The sequence below is a fragment of the Nerophis ophidion genome, linkage group LG06, assembly GCF_033978795.1.
Source record: "Nerophis ophidion isolate RoL-2023_Sa linkage group LG06, RoL_Noph_v1.0, whole genome shotgun sequence".
NCBI classification, from domain to species: domain Eukaryota; kingdom Metazoa; phylum Chordata; class Actinopteri; order Syngnathiformes; family Syngnathidae; genus Nerophis; species Nerophis ophidion.
In genome coordinates this window covers 22,800,027-22,820,964 of record NC_084616.1, presented here as the reverse complement: position 1 = coordinate 22,820,964, position 20,938 = coordinate 22,800,027, and the positions used below count along the sequence as shown (strand labels likewise).

General features: G+C 40.4%; 1 protein-coding gene across 2 annotated transcripts in view; it reads right to left on the bottom strand.

The window, feature by feature from the left end:
• The window catches only part of LOC133554400 (solute carrier family 46 member 2), a 39,510-nt gene that overhangs the window by 7,074 nt on the left and 11,498 nt on the right, over positions 1 to 20,938 (bottom strand). For both annotated transcript variants that reach the window (XM_061903111.1, XM_061903110.1), the window contains exons 3-4: positions 14,261 to 14,432; positions 9,410 to 9,493 (exon numbers count right to left, since the gene is read on the bottom strand). In XM_061903111.1, coding sequence (XP_061759095.1) covers positions 9,410 to 9,493; positions 14,261 to 14,432 — 256 coding nt within the window. The remainder of the gene's footprint in view (positions 1 to 9,409; positions 9,494 to 14,260; positions 14,433 to 20,938) is intronic.

The window sequence follows — 20,938 nt, the reverse complement described above, 5'->3', positions numbered from 1 at the left end:
GAGAGGAACCCAAGGATACAGACAGAAGGTGAGTCAAAAGTTTTTTTTACTAGAGTTGCATACTCACACAAGGTTCTCCTCACAAGGCGACGGTGCAAAAAGGAGAACACAAAATGTGCACCGTGGAGAAAACAAAAACTAGTACATATAAAAATAGAACAAACTTGGTTCAGCATTGCAAGACGTGCTACAGCTGACATAGACACCAAGCTGGATGGCACCGGGACTGGCCAGGATCACAAGCAGCAAAAACACAAAGCATGGAAGTCATCAGATGTGGAGAGCCGAAGAGTGGAATCACCGAGTGCCATCCAGCTGCCAAGGTGCTGGTTAAACAGCACCAGGGTAAATTGGGAGCAGCTGTGCACGTCTCACAACTCCGCCCACAATGGAAACTCAGGAACTCTAAGGGGAAGGAGAATTGAAGTGAACACACAAGGTCAACTGCACCAACAAAGGAAAACTGAATACAAACCACAAGGTGTCAGTAGGTGGTGACAAAAAGTAGGTTTGAAAAAGGTAAAGGAAGGGAAGATGTAGATAAAGGTAGGTTTAAAAAAATTTAAAACAAGGGAAGATGTCAATAAAGGTATGTTTAAAAATAGGTAAAAGAAGGGAAGTAAATCAAATTAGTAATTAGGATATTTCCGGTAGTAATTAGTAAATTTATAAAAAAGTGAAAGTAGGCAATACTTATATAAAAAGTAGGTTTAAAAAAGGTAAAAGAAGGGAAGATGTATATAAAAAGTATGTTTTAAAAGGTAAGATAAAGGAAGAATTATATAAAAAACTGTTTGAAAAAGGTAATGGAAGGGAAAATGTAAAAAAAGTAGATTTAAAAAAAGGTAAAAGAAGGGAAGATGTATATAAAAAGTATGTTTAAAAAAGGTAAAAGAAAAGAAGATGTAGATACAAAAAAATGGGTTTGAAAAAGGTAAGAGAAGGGAAAATGTAGATACAATTTAGATCTAAAAAAGTAAGAAAATGGAAGATGTAGATAAAAAGTAGGTTTAAAAAGGTAAAAGAAGGAAAGATGTATATAAAATGTAGGTTTAAAAAAAGGGAAAGGAAGGGAAAATGTATATAAAAAGTAGGTTTAAAAAAAGGTAAAAGAAGGTAAAATGTATAGAAAAGGTAAGTTTAAAAAGATAAAGGAAGGGAAGCTGTAGATACAAAGTAGGTTTAAAAAGGTAAAAGAAGGAAAGATGAATATAAAAAGTAGGTTTAAAAAAGGTAAAAAAACAGAAGATGTACATAAAAAGTAGGTTTAAAAAAGGTAGAGAAAGGGGAGATGTAGATAAAAATTGGTTTAAAGAGGTAAAAGAAAGGAATATGTGTTGTGGAGTCTCACTCAAGCACCGCCTGACAGGTAAGCACCTCACAGGGGAGGAGCCAGGGAATGGAGGCAGAGTGGAACACAGAAGACAACGCCCCAGCCTTGTCCGCATCATCGAGGGGCGGTACTTTCCCCTCTACCTTCTCAATCAGCCTGAAGTGCCACCTGCTGTGCGGCCAGGTGGGGCCTCAGCTACAAACCCTTCTTAAAGGCCTACTGAAACCCACTACTACCGACCACGCAGCCTGATAGTTTGTAAATCAATGATGAAATCTTAACATTGCACCACATGCCAATACGACCGGTTTCGTTTACTAAATTGCAATTTTAAATTTCACGCGAAGTATCCTGTTGAAAACGTTGCGGAATGATGACGCGTATGATGACGCGTGCGCGTGACGTCACCTGTGGTAGCGGACATGTTCTTCCAGCCCGATCCAAGCTATAAGTAGTCTGCTTTAATCGCATAATTACACAGTATTCTGGACATCTGTGTTGCTGAATCTTTTGCAATTTGTTCAATTAATAATGGAGAAGTCAAAGAACAAAGATGTAGGTGGGAAGCGGTGTATTGCAGCTGCCTTTAGCAACACAAACACAGCCAGTGTTTCCTTGGTTGCATTCCCGGAGGTGAAGCTTTACTATGGAACAGAGCGGTCAAGTGAACATGGTTCCCGACCACATGTCAACCGGCAGGTTTCAGTGAGAAAATTGTGCTAATAAATCGGCTCTTACCGTAGACATGGGCGGAACTTGCGTCCTCCTGCAGCTGCGGACCATTACCTCCTCCCACCGGAGACACTGGTGGTCACCACACCCGTGGCCACACTCCTCCGACTTTCAGGTGCCATATAATCTCACTAGAACACTAGTAGCACAATAAGCAGATAAGGGATTTTCCAGAATTATCCTAGTAAAAACATCTGAATCGCTCCCACTGCCGTCGCCTTTTTTTTTTTTCTAGTCTTTTACTATCACTACCCTCATCCACGAATCTTTCATCCTCGTTCAAATTAATGGGGAAATTTTCGCTTTCTCGGTCCGAATCGCTCTCGCTGCTGGTGGCTATGATTGTAAACAATGTGAGGATGTGAGGAGCTCCACAACCGGTGACGTCACGCGCACATCGCCTGCTACTTCCGGTACAGGCAAGGCTTTTTAATGAACGACCAAAAGTTGCGAACTTTATCGTCGATGTTTCTCTACTAAATCCTTTCACCAAAAATATGGCATTATTGCGAAATGATCAAGTATGACTCATAGAATGGACCTGCTCTCCCCGTTTGAATAGAAAATCTCATTTCAGTAGGCCTTTAACTCTGCCTCATTCAGGTCTGGCTGTCCTCTGTGTCAAGGTAGGTGCATCAGGCGGTAAGTTGAGGCATCCACTATTTCACCACTAAGGACAATACTAGTGAAATGTTTTACTTATGTTGTGTTTCTATTGTTTTATAGCCAAATAGCTACAACATTTAAAGAAGTGTGCTGTGTGATTGAGAGCCCCGGATGGGAGATATTTAAGTTTGTTAATGGACACTTTAATTTTGATACTTCCACACCTTGCCCTTCCTACAAAGACTTGTACAATAAATTCCCTTTTTGGCTTTCTGCAAACCCAATCCTGTGTCTTGGTGAGAATCAGTTGCCACAGTATATAAAATTAGGTTTGGAAAAGGTAAAAGAATGAAAGATGTAGATAAAAAAAATTTGGTTTAAAAAAGGTAAAAGAAGGAAAGATCTACATAAAAGTAAGTTTAAAAAAGTAAAAGAAGGAAAGATGTACAGTGTATAAAAAGTAGGTTTAAAAAAGGTCAAAGAAGGGAAGATGTAAGTTAAAAAAAAGATAAAAAGTAGTTCAAAAAATGAGTTGCATAAAGCAAACAACCTTTTCAGTCCCATGTTGATTGTATTAAAAACTTAAAAAGGATTTGTCCAAGGTACAATTATTAAAGATTAAAACACTATTTGAGGTAAAAAAAAAAAAAGGGTAAAAAGTAGGTCAAAAGGGGTAAAGCAAAGTAAAGAGTATGTAAAATGTAAAAGAAGATAAGAAGTTCGTAAAATAAGGTAAAAAGAGGTAAAAAAAATAAATAAATAAATAAATAAATAAAGTAAATTATGAGTTACATAAATACAATGCGATCAATCGTGATTATTCATTTGCATCTAAAAAGGGACACGCGGTAGAAAATGGATGGATGGAAGACACCCCAAAAAACATTTTGTTCACGCAAAACACAAATCGATGCATTTTTGTATGTGAAATTTTTACCTGGGTTTGATTTTTATAGATAATGTTGACCAGAAGGAAGTGTGGTAATGTACATAAGAATTGCCATATGACCCCTTCAAAATATTTTTCGATGAAAAATCTGTAGTTTGCTACAAATATATCAATTTGACATCTTTAAAATATTTTTATTTGCAAAACTGCAATTTGTTATAAACTACCGTATTTTTCGGACTATAAGTTGCAGTTTTTTTCATAGTTTGGCCAGGGGTGCGACTTATACTCAGGACCGAATTATGGGTGAAATTATTAACACATTACCGTAAAATATCAAATAATAATATTTAGCTCATTCACGTAAGAGACTAGACATATTACATTTCATGGGATTTATTGATTAGGAGTGACAGATTGTTTGATAAACATATAGCATGTTCTATATGTTATAGTTACTTCAATGACTCTTACCATAATATGTTACGTTAACATACCAGGCACCTTCTCAGTTGGTTATTTATGCGTCATATAACGTACACTTATTCAGCCTGTTTTTCACTATTCTTTATTTATTTTAAATTGCCTTTCAAATGCCTTGTGGTTAGAGTGTCCGCCCTGAGATCGGTAGGTTGGGAGTTCAAACCGCGGCCGAGTCATACCAAAGACTATAAAAAAATGGGACCCATTACCTCCCTGCTTGGCACTCAGCATCAAGGGTTGGAATTGGGGGTTAAATCACCATAAATGGTTCCCGGGTGCGGCACCGCTGCTGCCCACTGCTCCCCTCACTTCCCAGAGGGTGATCGAGGGGATGGGTCTAACGCAGAGGACAAATTTCACCACACCTAGTGTGTGTGTGACAATCATTGGTACTATAACTTTAATTGGGTTTTGTCAAATAAATTTCCCAAAAAATGTGACTTATTCTCCAGTGCAACTTATGTTTTTTTCCTTCTTTATTATGCATTTTCGGGAGGTGCGATTTATACTCCGGAGCGACTTCTACTCCGAAAAATACGGTATATAAAAAAAATCCCTCTGAGACTAAAAATAGTCGCTATATTTACAGACATTAAACGTTGGTACATTTGGCTAATAAATGTGACTTACAATAAAATAATTGTCTCATTTCAAGTAGACAGCGACTGCTAATACTTTTGTAACACTCATGTTGCAGCACACAATATAGACGTCATATTTACTGTACTCACTGTATGATGTACCACACGATATTAACATTATATTTACTATACTCACCATATGAAATACCACACAATATTGACATTATATTTACTAGGAGTGTGGGAAAAATAGATTTGAATACGAATCGCGATTCAGAATCAATTCTCTTTTTTTTTTTTAATTGATTTTTTTAAATTTTATTTTTTATCAATCTAACAAAACAATACATAGCAATACCATAACAATGCAATCCAATTCCAAAACCAAACCTGACCCAGCAACACTCAGAACTGCAATAAACAGAGCAATTGAGGAGACTCAAACATGACACAGAACAAACCAAAAGTAGTGAAACAAAAATGAATATTAGCAACAAAAGTATCAATATTAGTTATAATTTCAGCATAGCAGTGATTAAAAATCCCTCATTGACATTATCATTAGACATTTCTATATAAATATATATATATTAAAAAAAAAAGAACAATAGTGTCACAGTGGCTTACACTTGCATCGCATCTCATAACCTTGACAACACACTGTGTCCAATGTTTTCACAAAGATAAAATAAGTCATATTGTTGGTTTGTTTAATAGTTAAAACTAATTTTCATTATTGCAATCAGTTGATAAAACATTGTCCTTTACAATTATAAAAGATTTAAAAAAAAAAAAAAAATACTACTCTGCTAGCATGTCAGCAGACTGGGGTTCATCCTGCTGAAATCCAATGTATTGAATGAATAGAGAATCGTTTTGAATCGGAAAACTATCGTTTTTGAATCGAGAATCGCGTCGAATCGAAAAAAAAAATCGATTTATAATCGAATCGTGACCCCGAGAATCGATATAGAATTGAATCGTGGGACACCCAAAGATTCGCAGCCCTTATATTTACTGTATTCACAATATGAAGTACCACACAATATTGACATTATATTTACTGTACTCACGGGCTGCAACATTGCGGAGCTCCTGCTAAAGATGAAACATTTGGCAGAAATACCGGACAATTCCACAAACTTTATGGCTGGCTCACATCGTGGTCACTCCGTGATCACGTACGACCGCCAGACACTTCTGGATGTGGACACATCGGGCCGTTTTGGACCGATAGACACTTGCGTGCTAGACTTGCTAACTAGCATGGGAATACATCGGCGGCTACATCCAGCGGCCTGTGAAGCAGGGGAGTCTAGTAGCAGCGGGGGCCGTCTACGGAGCAGACGCCAGCGGTGTGATCGGAAACGCGGATGCCGAGCGGGGCTAAAAACAAAGCAGAAGGCTAATCCCCACAGAACACCACTTTCCTCCATCCCGAAGACGGATTTAGATGGAAAATGCGAGACTACTGGTCTGGGTAAGGAGTCAGTTAAATTAGAACAAGTTTTTTCTGCTTTGAGTGTTTCAGAGTTGGACATGTGTTTTACTGAGGTGGCTAACTATGATGCGTGCAGTTTATCAAAGCAACAAACAAACAATCGGAAAATCCCCGTTACTGAGGTGGCTAACTATGATGCGTGCAGTTTATCAAAGCAACAAACAAACAATCGGAAAATCCCCGTTACTGAGGTGGCTAACCATGATGCGTGCAGTTTATCAAAGCAACAATCAAACAATCGGAAAATTCCTGTCGTATCAATTCCTAGATATGGTCGTAACTATACTAAATGCACCGGGCATAATAAACACAACATTATTAATATTGCTACTACGGATAATTTGATCAAAAACTCCCTAAAACAGCCCACTACCTATAATATAGGTTTTTTAAACATAAGATCATTGTCTCCTAAAACGTTGTTAGTTAATGATATTATCAGAGACAACAATCTTAACGTCATCGGTCTCAGCGAAACCTGGCTTAAATCAAACGACTTTTTTGCGCTAAATGAGGCATGTCCTCCTAACTTTACACATGCGCATATTGCCCGTCCGCTCAAAAGGGGTGGGGGGGTTGCACTAATATACAACGAAAACTTTAACCTTAGTCCTAACATAAATAATAAATATAAATCGTTTGAGGTGCTTACTATGAGGTCTGTCACACCGCTGCCTCTACACCTGGCTGTTATCTACCGCCCCCCAGGGCCCTATTCGGACTTTATTAATGAATTCTCAGAGTTCGTTGCTGATCTAGTGACACACGCCGATAATATAATCATAATGGGGGACTTTAATATCCATATGAATACCCCATCGGACCCACCGTGCGTAGCGCTCCAGACTGTAATTGATAGCTGTGGTCTCACACAAATAATAAATGAACCCACGCATCGCAACGGTAATACGATAGACCTAGTGCTTGTCAGGGGCATCACCGTTTCCAAAGTTACGATACTCCCGTATACTAAAGTATTGTCTGATCATTACCTTATAAAATTCGAGGTTCAGACGCATGTTCGTCAAACTAATAATAATAATAACTGCTATAGCAGCCGCAACATTAATACAGCTACAACGACAACTCTTGCTGACCTACTGCCCTCGGTAATGGCACCATTCCCAAAGTATGTGGGCTCTATTGATAACCTCACTAACAACTTTAACGACGCCCTGCGCGAAACCATTGATAACATAGCACCGCTAAAGTTAAAAAAGGCTCCAAAAAAGCGCACCCCGTGGTTTACAGAAGAAACTAGAGCTCAGAAATTATTATGTAGAAAGCTGGAACGCAAATGGCGCACGACTAAACTTGAGGTGCACCATCAAGCATGGAGTGATGGTTTAATAACTTATAAACACATGCTTACCTTAGCTAAAGCTAAATATTACTCAAATCTCATCCACCGTAATAAAAACGATCCTAAATTTTTGTTTAGTACGGTAGCATCGCTAACCCAACAAGGGACTCCTTCCAGTAGCTCAACCCACTCAGCTGATGACTTTATGCAATTCTTTAGTAAGAAAATTGAAGTCATTAGAAAGGAGATTAAAGACAATGCGTCCCAGCTACAACGGGGTTCTATTAACACTGACACGATTGTATATACGGCGGATACTGCCCTCCAAAATAGTTTCTCTCGTTTTGAGGAAATAACATTAGAGGAATTGTTACAACGTGTAAATGGAATAAAACAGACAACATGTTTACTTGACCCTCTTCCTGGGAAACTGATCAAGGAGCTCTTTGTATTATTAGGTCCATCAGTGCTAAATATTATAAACTTATCACTCTCCTCGGGCACTGTTCCCCTAGCATTCAAAAAAGCGGTTATTCATCCTCTTCTTAAAAGACCTAACCTCGATCCTGACCTCATGGTAAATTACCGACCGGTGTCTCACCTTCCCTTTATTTCAAAAATCCTTGAAAAAATTGTTGCGGAGCAGTTAAATGAACACTTAGCGTCTAACAAGCTATGTGAAACCTTTCAATCCGGTTTCAGGGCAAATCACTCCACGGAGACAGCCCTCGCAAAAATGACTAATGATCTATTGCTAACGATGGATTCTGATGCGTCATCTATGTTGCTGCTCCTCGATCTTAGCGCTGCTTTCGATACCGTCGATCATAATATTTTATTAGAACGTATCAAAACACGAATTGGTATGTCAGACTTAGCCCTGTCTTGGTTTAACTCTTATCTTACTGATAGGATGCAGTGTGTCTCCCATAACAATGTGACCTCGGACTACGTTAAGGTAACGTGTGGAGTTCCCCAGGGTTCGGTCCTTGGCCCTGCACTCTTCAGCATCTACATGCTGCCGCTAGGTGACATCATACGCAAATACGGTATTAGCTTTCACTGTTATGCTGATGACACCCAACTCTACATGCCCCTAAAGCTGACCAACACGCCGGATTGTAGTCAGCTGGAGGCGTGTCTTAATGAAATTAAACAATGGATGTCCGCTAACTTTTTGCAACTCAACGCCAAAAAAACGGAAATGCTGATTATCGGTCCTGCTAGACACCGAACTCTATTTAATAATACAACTCTAACATTTGACAACCAAACAATTAAACAAGGCGACACGGTAAAGAATCTGGGTATTATCTTCGACCCAACTCTCTCCTTTGAGGCACACATTAAAAGCGTTACTAAAACGGCCTTCTTTCATCTCCGTAATATCGCTAAAATTCGCTCCATTCTGTCCACTAAAGACGCTGAGATCATTATCCATGCGTTTGTTACGTCTCGCCTCGACTACTGTAACGTATTATTTTCGGGTCTCCCCATGTCTAGCATTAAAAGATTACAGTTGGTACAAAATGCGGCTGCTAGACTTTTGACAAGAACAAGAAAGTTTGATCACATTACGCCTGTACTGGCTCACCTGCACTGGCTTCCTGTGCACTTAAGATGTGACTTTAAGGTTTTACTACTTACGTATAAAATACTACACGGTCTAGCTCCATCTTATCTTGCCGATTGTATTGTACCATATGTCCCGGCAAGAAATCTGCGTTCAAAGGACTCCGGCTTATTAGTGATTCCCAAAGCCCAAAAAAAGTCTGCGGGCTATAGAGCATAATTGCCCTTATGTGGGCCTACCGAGGATGTCGTGGTGGTTTGTGCAGCCCTTTGAGACACTAGTGATTTAGGGCTATATAAGCAAACATTGATTGATTGATTGATTGATGTGTTACACAAAATTGACATATTTACAGTAGTCACCATATGAAGAAGTACCACACAATATTGACATATTTACTGTACTCACTATATGAAGAAACGTGCACCTGCTGGGATAGCAGAGATGAGATGAGGGCGACGGGCATCAGAGAGAAGAGTGTCAACGCGCGAGCTAAAGACAACATCCTGACATTAGACATTATCTTTATGCATTTGTCAAATACAGAAACACAACTTTATTTACTTACCTAAATGTGTCATTGATCAATTAGAATTAAAAACACGTGTTGCTCAGTACATTTAGTAATGTAATCAGTTATTGATGACAATTAATTACAATAGACAAGTGGAAGTAACCAATCAGGTATTAGGACCCACCCACAAACTTTGATGGCTAAGTTTGACGGATGAAATAAGTCAATATGACACACATGTTCACAAAATCATACATTATTAAAATCATGAAATTGATTACATTTTTAAATAATTAGTAAAATCATAAAATTTTTATTTGAACCATGAAAGAATTAAAACCTTTTTTATTAAATATTTCAGTAAATAATTAGGTAATTATAAATGTACCTTTACATTAAACAAATAAATAGATGGCACATATAACAACACACGTATGTATTTAATTATGTATGATAATTAATGAACAACACATTTAAACATCTATGTTTCAATAAAATGTTACCCTCCATGCTCATGTACAAAGAGTGTGCAGGCTCGACACAAAATCAAGGCAAAATTGAGCTGTATCAGGAGTGCAACCCAGCAGGTACAAGACTTTGAAACAATGTTGATTATACATAGATGTCCTTTAAAACTGACATCTAAACAACATTGCCAAATACTTGTATTTGTAAATCGAGACAAGGTTGATGTCTAACATTGGATCATACTTGCCAACCTTGAGACCTCCGATTTCGGGAGGTGGTGGGTGGAGGGTGGGGGAAGTGGTCGGGGGTGGGACGGGGCGTGGTTAAGAGGGGAGGAGTATAATTCGGCAACTCGAGTATTTCATATATATATATATATATATATATATATATATATATATATATATATATATATATATATATATATATATATATATGTATATGTATATATATATATATTTATATATATATGTATGAAATACTTGACTTTCAGTGAATTCTAGCTATATATATATTTATTTTATTATATATATATAAATAAAAGAAATAGTTGAATTTCCGACGGCACCTATCAAATACACAGTAATAAAAACACAGTTGTTCTACTAACTGTACTGTGCTTGCTGGTTACTAAAAAAAACAACAACACTTACCTTTCACTATTTGAGTAACCTTTGTTCTGCCGATTGTGTAATGGCGAGCGAACTCTGAATCCGGGAGCATATCCTTCACGGATTTGTTGTAGACATCAGCAAATGAGAACGGGATGTCGCTTCCAGCTATCAGCATAGCCATCTTTGTCTCAGCATAAGTTACACTATCGGGTCTCCATTTTGCGAGGTGGCCCATAATACTGGATCGTGAACGATGCTGCGCTGCGGACGCTTTGTGCTTCGCTAAATGTTCATGACTAAGTATATCCGCTCGGCCGCCGTGTTCAAAGGAGAAGTCTGTTTTACAAAATTTACAGGCAACATACCCCTACCCCTTTGAACTCTCCTGGATAAACTGAAATTCTTGTTTCCATTCGTTTTGGAACTTGCAAGCGTATTTCTTCATTTTGCTCGTCGACGGTGTAATATATTGAGTTGGAGTCAATTGTTAACCAGGCGACGTGATGAAGTTACGTCTCATTACAGTGGGCTTCAGAACAGACTCCTTAATGCATATGTTCCTTGACTGCACCTAAATGTAGAATATATGTAGAATATATTTATGTTATTCATATATTATATATATAATATATTATATATATTATATTATTTATTATTATCATTGTTTATTGTGACCGAACTGTAGGGCTGAATTTCCCCCAGGGATCAATAAAGTACATTCCATTCTATTCTATGTACAATAGATGGCAGTATTGTCCTGTTTAAGAGGGTCACAACATTGCTGAGTCAGGTCCGCATGGAGCTGGAGGGGGCGTGGCCTGCAGCTTCGCCTGAATTTCGGGAGAAAATTTGTCCCGGGAGGTTTTCGAGAGAGGCGCTGAATTTCGGGAGTCTCCCGGAAAATCCGGGAGGGTTGGCAAGTATGCATTAGATCCACGTTGTTGATTGGGAAATGACCAAATATCTACGGTCAAATCGAAACGTCAGAACCCACACATTGATTAAACGTTGTTAAAAATCATGTTGGTTGAACGTTGTATTTATGTTGTAATATATTGGCTGAAAAATGGCCGAAAATCAATGGTCAAATCAACGTCACAACCTGAAATTGAAAAACGCTGTTAAAAAGCATGTTGTTTCAACGTTGTATTTGTGTCGTAGAATATTGGTTGGGAAATGACCAAAATTTAATGGTCAAGTCAACGTCACAACCTGACATTGAATAAACGTTTAAAAGCATGTTGTTTCAATGTTATGTTTGTATTGCTTAACGTCAGGACTTATTTCAACAAGTTCTAGACATTGTTTCAATGTCTTGTGCCTGCTGGGAATGGTCTTTAGGTCTCCCCAGATGTTGGGCTCATTTAAATACGATTTGCATATTTATACTGGGTGTGGTTAAAATCCACATGAATTGGAATGTAAATAAGAAATGTGCTCTGTGTCTTGCAGGCCAACATTCATAAATCTGGACATGTTTTCAGTCTACCACGTGTTCTGGAGTCATTTTTTCGTAGGAAAGCCACACAAAGTCTTTCTGTATACAAACCCGGAGGAATGTGCACGTGCGCATTAAAAAAAAAGGCAAACAAAAGTTTCCAAAACAAACAACACAAACTAGTTTGTGGGATTTTCTATTCGAGTAGTTACGGTATGTCGGACTGGATGTGAAAGAAACCCAGCAGGAATGAAACAATCTTTGTGTTCCATAATGTTCCATGTTCCATAAATATTGATTTCTTTTTTTCTGAAGAAATGTTTAGAACAAAGTTCATGAATCCACATGGATCTCTATTACTATCTCCAAAGAGGGCACTTTAAGTTGATGATTACTTCTATGTGTAGAAATCTTTATTTATAATTGAATCACTTATTTATTTTTCAACCAGTTTTTAGTTATTTTTATATATTTTTTTCCAAATAGTTGAAGAAAGACCACTACAAATGAGCAATATTTTACACTGTTATACAATTTAATAAATCAGAAACTGATGACATAGTGCGGTATTTTACTTCTTTATCTCTTTTTTTCAACCAAAAATGCTTTGCTCTGATTAGGGGGTACTTGAATTAAAAAAATATTCACACGGGGTACATCCCTGAAAAAATGTTGAGAACCACTGTCTTACACTGTCAAAGGTAGGTCAATATGGTAGAAGGAAGGAAGATGTTCAGTCCCATGTCAATAGTGTTAAAAACTTGAAAATGGTCTTATTAACGATTGAAAACAATTCTATAAGGTAAGATACATTGAAAAGTAGATTAAACAAAGTCAAATGTAGGTTAAAAAAGGGAAAATTACAGCATGAACCTCTTCCATGAACCAGGAAGTAGCCCAAATAACAAGGGATTGGTATTTGAACTAATACAGTACAATTTCACGGTACCTGGGAATCAATATCGATACTGAACGGTACCAATTTTCAAAACTTGTGTGTGTGTTAATAAATATTATTTGGTTTTTGATGATAGAAATCTAATTTTTTACTGCAACAATTTCAAAACTTACAATGATAAGTGCTGTCCATTTGTTACGTTTTGTTTTAGTATCACATTTGCAAGTACGACATAGTTAGCTGTGTATTAGTTGCAAGTCCAAGACGTTAGACAGTAGTAGTGCGCAGTTTAAGGTGTGTTTTTTTGTCTTTTGTTGTTGTCTGTAACGTGCATCTTGGTTGTAGTTTTTAGTCACATCTTTGGAGGTGTTGAAATCACCATGTAAAATCACTAGTGCTAATCTGTAGCATGTCAATAGCAAAGCCAATACATATTTGCATCAAGCTAGCCTATTTAAAAAAAACAAAAAAAAACAGAGCCTTACTTTAACTACGTTGGAGCGCTTTTTCAGTCAATTTATTTGTTGGCATTGAAAATTGCAACATTACCCAGAGGTGGTTTGGCTGACTCCACTCTCAGTGCTGCTGGAGTGATCGCAAAGTGCGAAGTCGGCAACCAATAGCAACGTCACGCGCAACGCAGATGCCGTAACATGGGATTGTTAGATTTTACGCAAATCAGTGCCAAAAAAAGTATCGTATCTGGTACTAAGTCCTATACCTAACTAACATACCGTATTTCCTCGAATTGCCGCAGGGCATATAGTATGCACCTGCCTTGAATTACTGCCGGGTCAAACTCGCTTCCCAAAATAATTAGCGCATGCTTACTATTACCGCCTGGTCAAACTTGTGACATCACGAGTGACACTTCCCCTGTCATCATTTTCAAAATGGAGGAGGCTGATTTCAATACCTGTAATTTGAAATCGCATAAAGGGAAGATGATTAAGAGCTATTCAGTAGGATTTAAGGTCCAAGCTTACATCACACTCGAATTTGTACTGCATACCTTTGGTAAGTGCCGGAGTGAGACGAGGTTTTAAAATAATTAGCGCATGCTTACTTTTACCGCATGCCTTTGGTAAGCGCAGGAGTGAGAAGAGGTTTTAAATTAATTAGCGCCCCGGCTGCAATTCAAGGGAATACGGTATACAATTTTTAATTATGTTAACATTTTAGCCATGGCAGAGATCTTTGCTGTTTAGGTCAGAAAAGTATTATTAAAAGATGGAATGGTGACCTCAGACTTCTGTGCTTCTACTGTCAGATTGTTAACTTATGAACTTATTGTACGTCCACAAAGATGACGTTGTGAAGGACTTACCCAAGAAGAAAGTGTACGTGGTGGTGACGAAGGCCATGAGAAGCATGCCGGCTGCGTTGGAGACGAGGCCTAAGGTGATGAGCGTGCGATCGTTGAACCATCGAGATAAAATCACAGTACTCAGGAAGCTCGAGAGCGTCACAAGGAAGCCGGACGCATTTCCATAGCCCACCTGCAGGGGTCACAAGGGTCCACATGACAACATACCAAGCAACAATGTGTTGTTGACTTTATCTTCCATGTCCCGCTTGAAGTCTTTTGTTCACACAATAGCAATCAAAGATCTTTCTTTTTTGTTTTTCTCCTGCGCCACACCTCAGTGTGACTCATCTTTGTCTGCTTTTGTCTCCTCTCTCGCTCTTTGTTGCTTGTCATCATAGACTCATTTTTGGCATTTCTTGCTTCTTTGTGCTTTGATATTCTGGATTTCAACTATTTGGGGGACTGCCTGCACTTATGGATCATCGTCTTTCTCAACAATCTCAATTCCACTGCGGCTGTTTGCTTGTTTTTGCCATGCACTAGGTTTGTCATAAGTATCTATACTTTGATACTAACTCGCAAAAAATACATCTCGACCTGCTTTTTTCAGGATTGTGACTACCAAATTCTTTACACGTGTTTCTCTGCATCAATTTTCAGTCAGAACCAAAGAAAAATACCTGCTGGCTTAGAAAAAAATTATCCACTGTTTCCTTTTCTTCATTTGTTTGCGGAAATCTGTCTGTTATGGGTGAATTTACATTTTTGTACTATAAACCGATTCGTTTTTCCTACACTTTGAAGCCTCTGGCCTATAAAACGGTGCAACTAATTTATGGATTTTTCTTCACTAGCGGCCATAACGTTTTGTGTTGAATAGTTTTTATTCAACACAAGCAGAAACACTGAAATGCATAATTGTTCGTGCTATGGCGCCACCTTTTGGACAAGTTCACTCAGAGCAGGTGGTGCGGGGGTAAGAACATACTTCCTGTTTTAATGCAATGTAATTCCTCAGTAAATTCACTAAAAGGTCACCGTGGAATTATTGAGTGTTTAGCTGTTTGGAGTGCAAGCATGCGCAGCTAGTGGATCCATGATGATGACTTCTGTTTTGTTTGATTAGCCGTTTTACTGCCGTGTGACAGATACCTTTTTAGAAACAATTAAGCTATGTAAATAATAAATTACAAAATATTTATGTGTAAATAACTAATTTCACAACATATATATGTGGCTCATAGTCCTATGCGGCTAATATATGAATAAAAATCTGAAATTTAGTGAGTGTGGCTTATAAAATACTGTAGTCTCCTGTTTAAACTACAATTAAAGTCTAAGTGCTTGTAAGTGTTGCTTCGGCTTCTCTGCATTGGTCTATTTCTTGTCAGAGATAAGACACTTTTATAGCCATTTTTATTTCCTGAAGTGCGATGGGGATGGCTCTCCAAGGACAGAGAGTGCTGTGGTGTTCTTAAATCACTAATTAGGGCTTGAGCAGCAAATGCTGCAGTGTGAACAAGGTCTGGAAGTGCACTTTTATTGGAAATGTGCCTATCGTTCACAGTCCTTATGAGAGACAAGGACACTTATGTGTGAAACTTGGAACCAAGCTAGGTCAACATAAATGGAGTGATTACCCAAATCAACTGGAAAATAACATTTCATAACAATGTTCCCGGCCAGCTGGACCAAACAGACAATTGTCTATGGATTGAGTCACTACAATACTGATTATGATACATGCCGCAAGTACCCCACTGAGCAACTAATTTACATATGCTGTCAAGCTAAATGTGTACAAACAAAACATGAAATAATAAATAAAAGATCCCGAGCCCGGGATTGAACCCAGGACTGCTCAGGACCTTCGTGGTCTCACTAGTAATTAATTAAATTTATTACAGAGTAATTCCATTTATAATTCAATTTGTGACGAACATTATCAGGTAATGAGAAGGGACCTTTATTTTGAAGGCGAGTTGCTCCTCCTCTTGTTTCCAGTAGTCTCCGCGCGACAGACGCTCACTCGTTTACACACGAGACGTATTTACGTGTTTCAGCGCTCATGTTTGTTGTTTCTTCCCACAAAGTGCTTTGGAAACATTGTCTGTAAGTCCTGTGTCTGTTTTATGAGTGACATGAAGACGTTGTGTGTGCGTCTAATTGTAGAAATAGTACCTTGCGACGATAGCTTGTCCTCCTGTTTTAGCTTGTCGCAGTTTGGGAGCTAAAACATGACATCTTCACCTACCGAACAATAGCTACAGAGAAGCCCTACACCCGTAGAGGTGCTCTAACAGTAGTGAACAGCCTGTTCGACCCTCTCTGTCTTGTAGCTCCAGTCGTCAGTCCAGAGAAGTTTCTACTCCGAGAACTGACTTGCAACGAAGCCCTTGACTGGGACGCCACTCACCGAAGATGTGGAAAGATTCCTAGAGCGTACTCACCTACCACTTTGTCTACCGCACAGAAGAGAAAACTTCAGGGTGCAGCGAATTAGAAGGTCAACCAAACCAGATCTGTGGTACGACGTCCACACAGCTCAAAACCCAGCAGATCATGCTACACTAACAGTCACTGCAACGGAGCTTAAGAACACTACATGGCTCACAGGATCCACCTATTTGTACCTGCCTGATGAAGTTCCCAGCTCTAAAATGGAACATCACAAACTCGTCGACCCAGACACTGACAGCGAGGTACGTTCCCATGGTACAGCACTTTCCATTCCTCACTCTAATCTGGGATGTCATCGGTTTGGGCGAATTTCCACATGGAAGTCACTAGTACAGGCTATCGCTTCCATAACCAACAGGCTGGAATGTAAAAGAGCATCAGTCACAACCGGCGATATCACTAAACCCTGTACAGCTCAACAACTATCAAAAGCAGAGACTCTCATAATTAGTTATGTGAAAAAATAGAATTACAGAGCTGAACTCGACTGCTTGGTTGCTGGGAAAAACATTCCAAAAGACAGTCCCCTAAGAAAGTTGCACCCTTACATGGATGAAAAATGACTTAAGCTCAAGCATGCCACACTGGACATTGGTGAGCAGTTTCCTATTATCATTCCAGCCCACAAGCAAATTGGGAAAGCTCCTCGTGAGACACTATCACCAAAAGGTCAAACATCAGGGTTGTGTCTTCACAGAAGGATCCATCCGTACAGCAGGATACTGAATGTTGGGGCCAAACGGTGCATCAACAGTATTCTCCGCAAATGTGTGGTTTGCAACAAACTTTGCGGAAGGACAGCTGAACAGAAAATGGCGGATCTTCCCCCTGACCATCTGTGCACAGAGCCATCTTTAACCCATGTGGGACTTGAAGTGTTCGGTCCCTGGTCTGTCACGAAGAGACGATCCCGTGGAGGTCAAGCTGAAAGCAAGAGGTGGGCAGTGCTCTTTACGTGCATGAGGACACCCACAGTGCACAAAGAACTCATCGAATCGATGGAAACATCAAGTTTCAAAATGCTTTACGTTGATTTTTTGCACTGAGAGGGCCCTCAAAGCAGATTCCTTCCGACTGCACATGGTCATTACAGATCCCCAAGAGCCCAATGTTAGGGAGTATTTGGGTGAGGAAGGTTGTAGATGGTTTTTCAACCCGCCTCAAATCCTCCCAGATGAGGAGAGCATGGGAACGCAGGATTGGATTCTCTCCGATGAATTTTCAAGAAACCAGCCGATCAAACCTCACTCATAAAAGTGTTGTCTACGTTAATGGCAGAAGTAACAGCGATCATTAACACCAGACCACTCACACCTATCTCTTCAGACCCAGAATCTCCTTTCCTTCTGACCCCTGATTCGCTATTGACGCAGAAGTTGTGCATGTTCTCTTCCCCTCCTGGAACGTTCCAAAACAAGGATCTCTACCGCCAGCAGTGGAGGACACCTTTTGGCACAGATGGAGTATGAATACCTTCCCTCACTGAAGGAGGGCAACCTCTTGTTGTTCAAAGACAATCAAGCTAAGAGGAATGAGTGGCCCCTGGCTCTCGTCACAAAGACTTTCCCCGACCAGGACAGGAAGGTCAAGAAGATATAACTCAAGGTCACAAGATCTGGATCGGCAAAGACTTTTCTGAGGCCTGTCTCTGAGACAGTCCTTCTCTTAGAAGCTAATGCTACAGACGAAGTTAAGTATCTGTAATTTGTATGAAGTATGTTCCTACTGCAGTTCGAAATAGTGGCATAGTATTTATACCAGGCGGGGAGTGTGACGTAACATTGTCAGGTAATGAGAAGGGACCTTTATTTTTGAAGGCCAGGTGCTCCATTCTCTTGTATCCAATAGTCTTCCGGCGACAAACAAGACGCTCACTCGTTTACACACGAGACGTTTTTACATGTTTCAGCGCTCCAAGTTTGTTGTTTCTTCCAACGAAGTGCTTTGGAAACATTGTAAATCCTGTGACTCTTTTATGAGTGACATGAAGACATTGTGTGCACGTGTAAATGTAGAAATAGTACTGTGCTACGATAGCTTGTTATCCTGCTTTAGCTTGTTGCTACTTAGCATGTAGCTTATTTGCTTGCTAACTCACTCCTCTAAGGGAGGGTGCATTGTTTGTGTCTCTCATTTTCAGTAATAGTATTTAATGTTGTTTGCAACCATTTCATATGTAAATCTTGTTCATGTGTAGCTTTTGTGTCAGGTTTGTCACTGACAGTTTTGTCATGTTTTGGTTTTTCCTCTGTTTCTCTTTATTTCCTGTCAGCGCTCTTATTTTGGTTGTTTCCTGCTTTTCTCCCTGAGCGCTGCTAACCCTCTGTTTATCCTCTTACTGGCACCTGGCCACACCTGGTGTCAATCAGCCGGCTGCAATTTAAACCTGCTTTGCCCTCCAGTCAGGGCTGGAGTATTGTCATTGTCGCTGTTTGCGGTAAACTGTTCCTGATAGCTATTTGCATGCAGTTTGCTGTCTGCTAGCTCTTTGTTTCTTATTTTCCTGTTAGCCATATCCTGTTAGCCGTTAGCTGTTTCCAGTTTTTCTGTTTGCTGATTCCTGTTTCCAGTTTGGCTGTTCGTGGTTTCTGGTTTGTGTTTTTTTGTTATTTTGGACTTCAAATGATGTTTTCCTGCACCAAGCCTGCCGTCTCTGCATTTTGAGTTCGTCACCAACACCTCGTGACAGAATACTCCAGCCTAATACGAACCCCGCGGAGATTTCGATGACGGAGAGTCTTGACAGGATTCTGGCAATGATGGCTAAATTGAAGAAAAGTTTGGCCTCATTTCAAGCCCTCTCCCACCCATCCCTGTCCTGTGTTGGTTTCTCGGACGTCTGGGATCCGGCCCTGAGCTACATTTCACCCCAGTGGGTCTCCAGCAGACGGCCCCATCCTCTCCGGTGGGCCAGCAGACGCCGCCATCCTCTCCGGTGGGCCTGCAGACGCCGCCATCCTCTATGGTGGGCCTGCGGACGCCGCCATCCTCTTCGGTGGGCCTGCAGACGCCCTCATCAACTCCGGTGGGCCTGCAGACGCCACCAACTCCAGTGGGCCCTCCCATGCCAGCAGACGAGCCGCCTGCTCTTTTGACTCCGCCCACACCGGCAGACGAGCCGCCTACTCTTTTGACTCCGCCCAAGGCCCCAACCTTGTCTTCTTCGTCTCTGGCTCCGCCCACGCCGACGACCTCGTCTTCCTCGTCTCTGGCTACGCCCACGCCGACGACATCAGCTTCCTCTTACTCGGCGGGCCGTGCTACGTCGTCGCCAGCTTCCTCGCCACCGGCGGGCCGGCCCACGACTTTGCCATTGTCTCCAGCATCGTCGCCTACGCGACATGCAGCTGGCCTGACGTGCTGGTTGCCAGTAGGCACCAGCATGCGTACCCCTTGTCGGCCATGGATGTGGTCTTTCCATGGTCGACCACCTCGCCAATGGCGGCAATGCTCAACTCGCCGTCGCTAATGGACTCTTCCCCGTGGGATTGCGGACACTTGGCCTGGCGGACCACCGCCTTGTCCTCCCTCCGCCCTCCCGTAAATTTGGACTGTTTTTTTGTTTGTGTGTTTTTTTTCGGGGGCGGGGGGGGTTCTAGAACGTCTAGTATCCGTTATTGGAAGGGGGGCTACTGTCAGGTTTGTCACTGACAGTTTAGTTATGTTTTGGTTTTTCTCTGTTTTTCTTTATTTCCTGTCAGCGCTCTTATTTTGGTTGTTTACTGCTTTTCTCCCTGAGTGCTGTTTCCCCTGAGCTGCGGCTGATTGGCACCTGGCCACACCTGGTGACAATCATCCGGCTGCTATTTAAACCTGCTTTGACCTCCAGTCAGGGCTTGAGTATTGTCATTGTCACTGTCTACGGTAAGCTGTACTTGATAGCTATTTGCAGTTTCCTGTCTCCTAGCTCCTTGTTTTCCTGTTAGCTATATCCTGTTAGCCGTTAGCCGCTTCCAGTTTTTCTGTTTACTAGTTCCTGTTTCCAGTTTGGCTGTTCCTGGTTTTTGGTTTGTGCTTTTGTTCTTATTTTGGACTTTAAATTATGTTTTCCTGCACCAAGCCTGCCGTCTCTGCGTCTTGGGGTTCGTCACCAACACTTCCTGACATTTTGAATGTTACATGGGCTATGTACTATTTACATACGTTTATGAGCACTGTTTACATGCTATTGTATGGGATGTGTGTGTATGTGTGAAAACATGTTAAGCAGCAAACATTTATGGAAATGTTGTTACT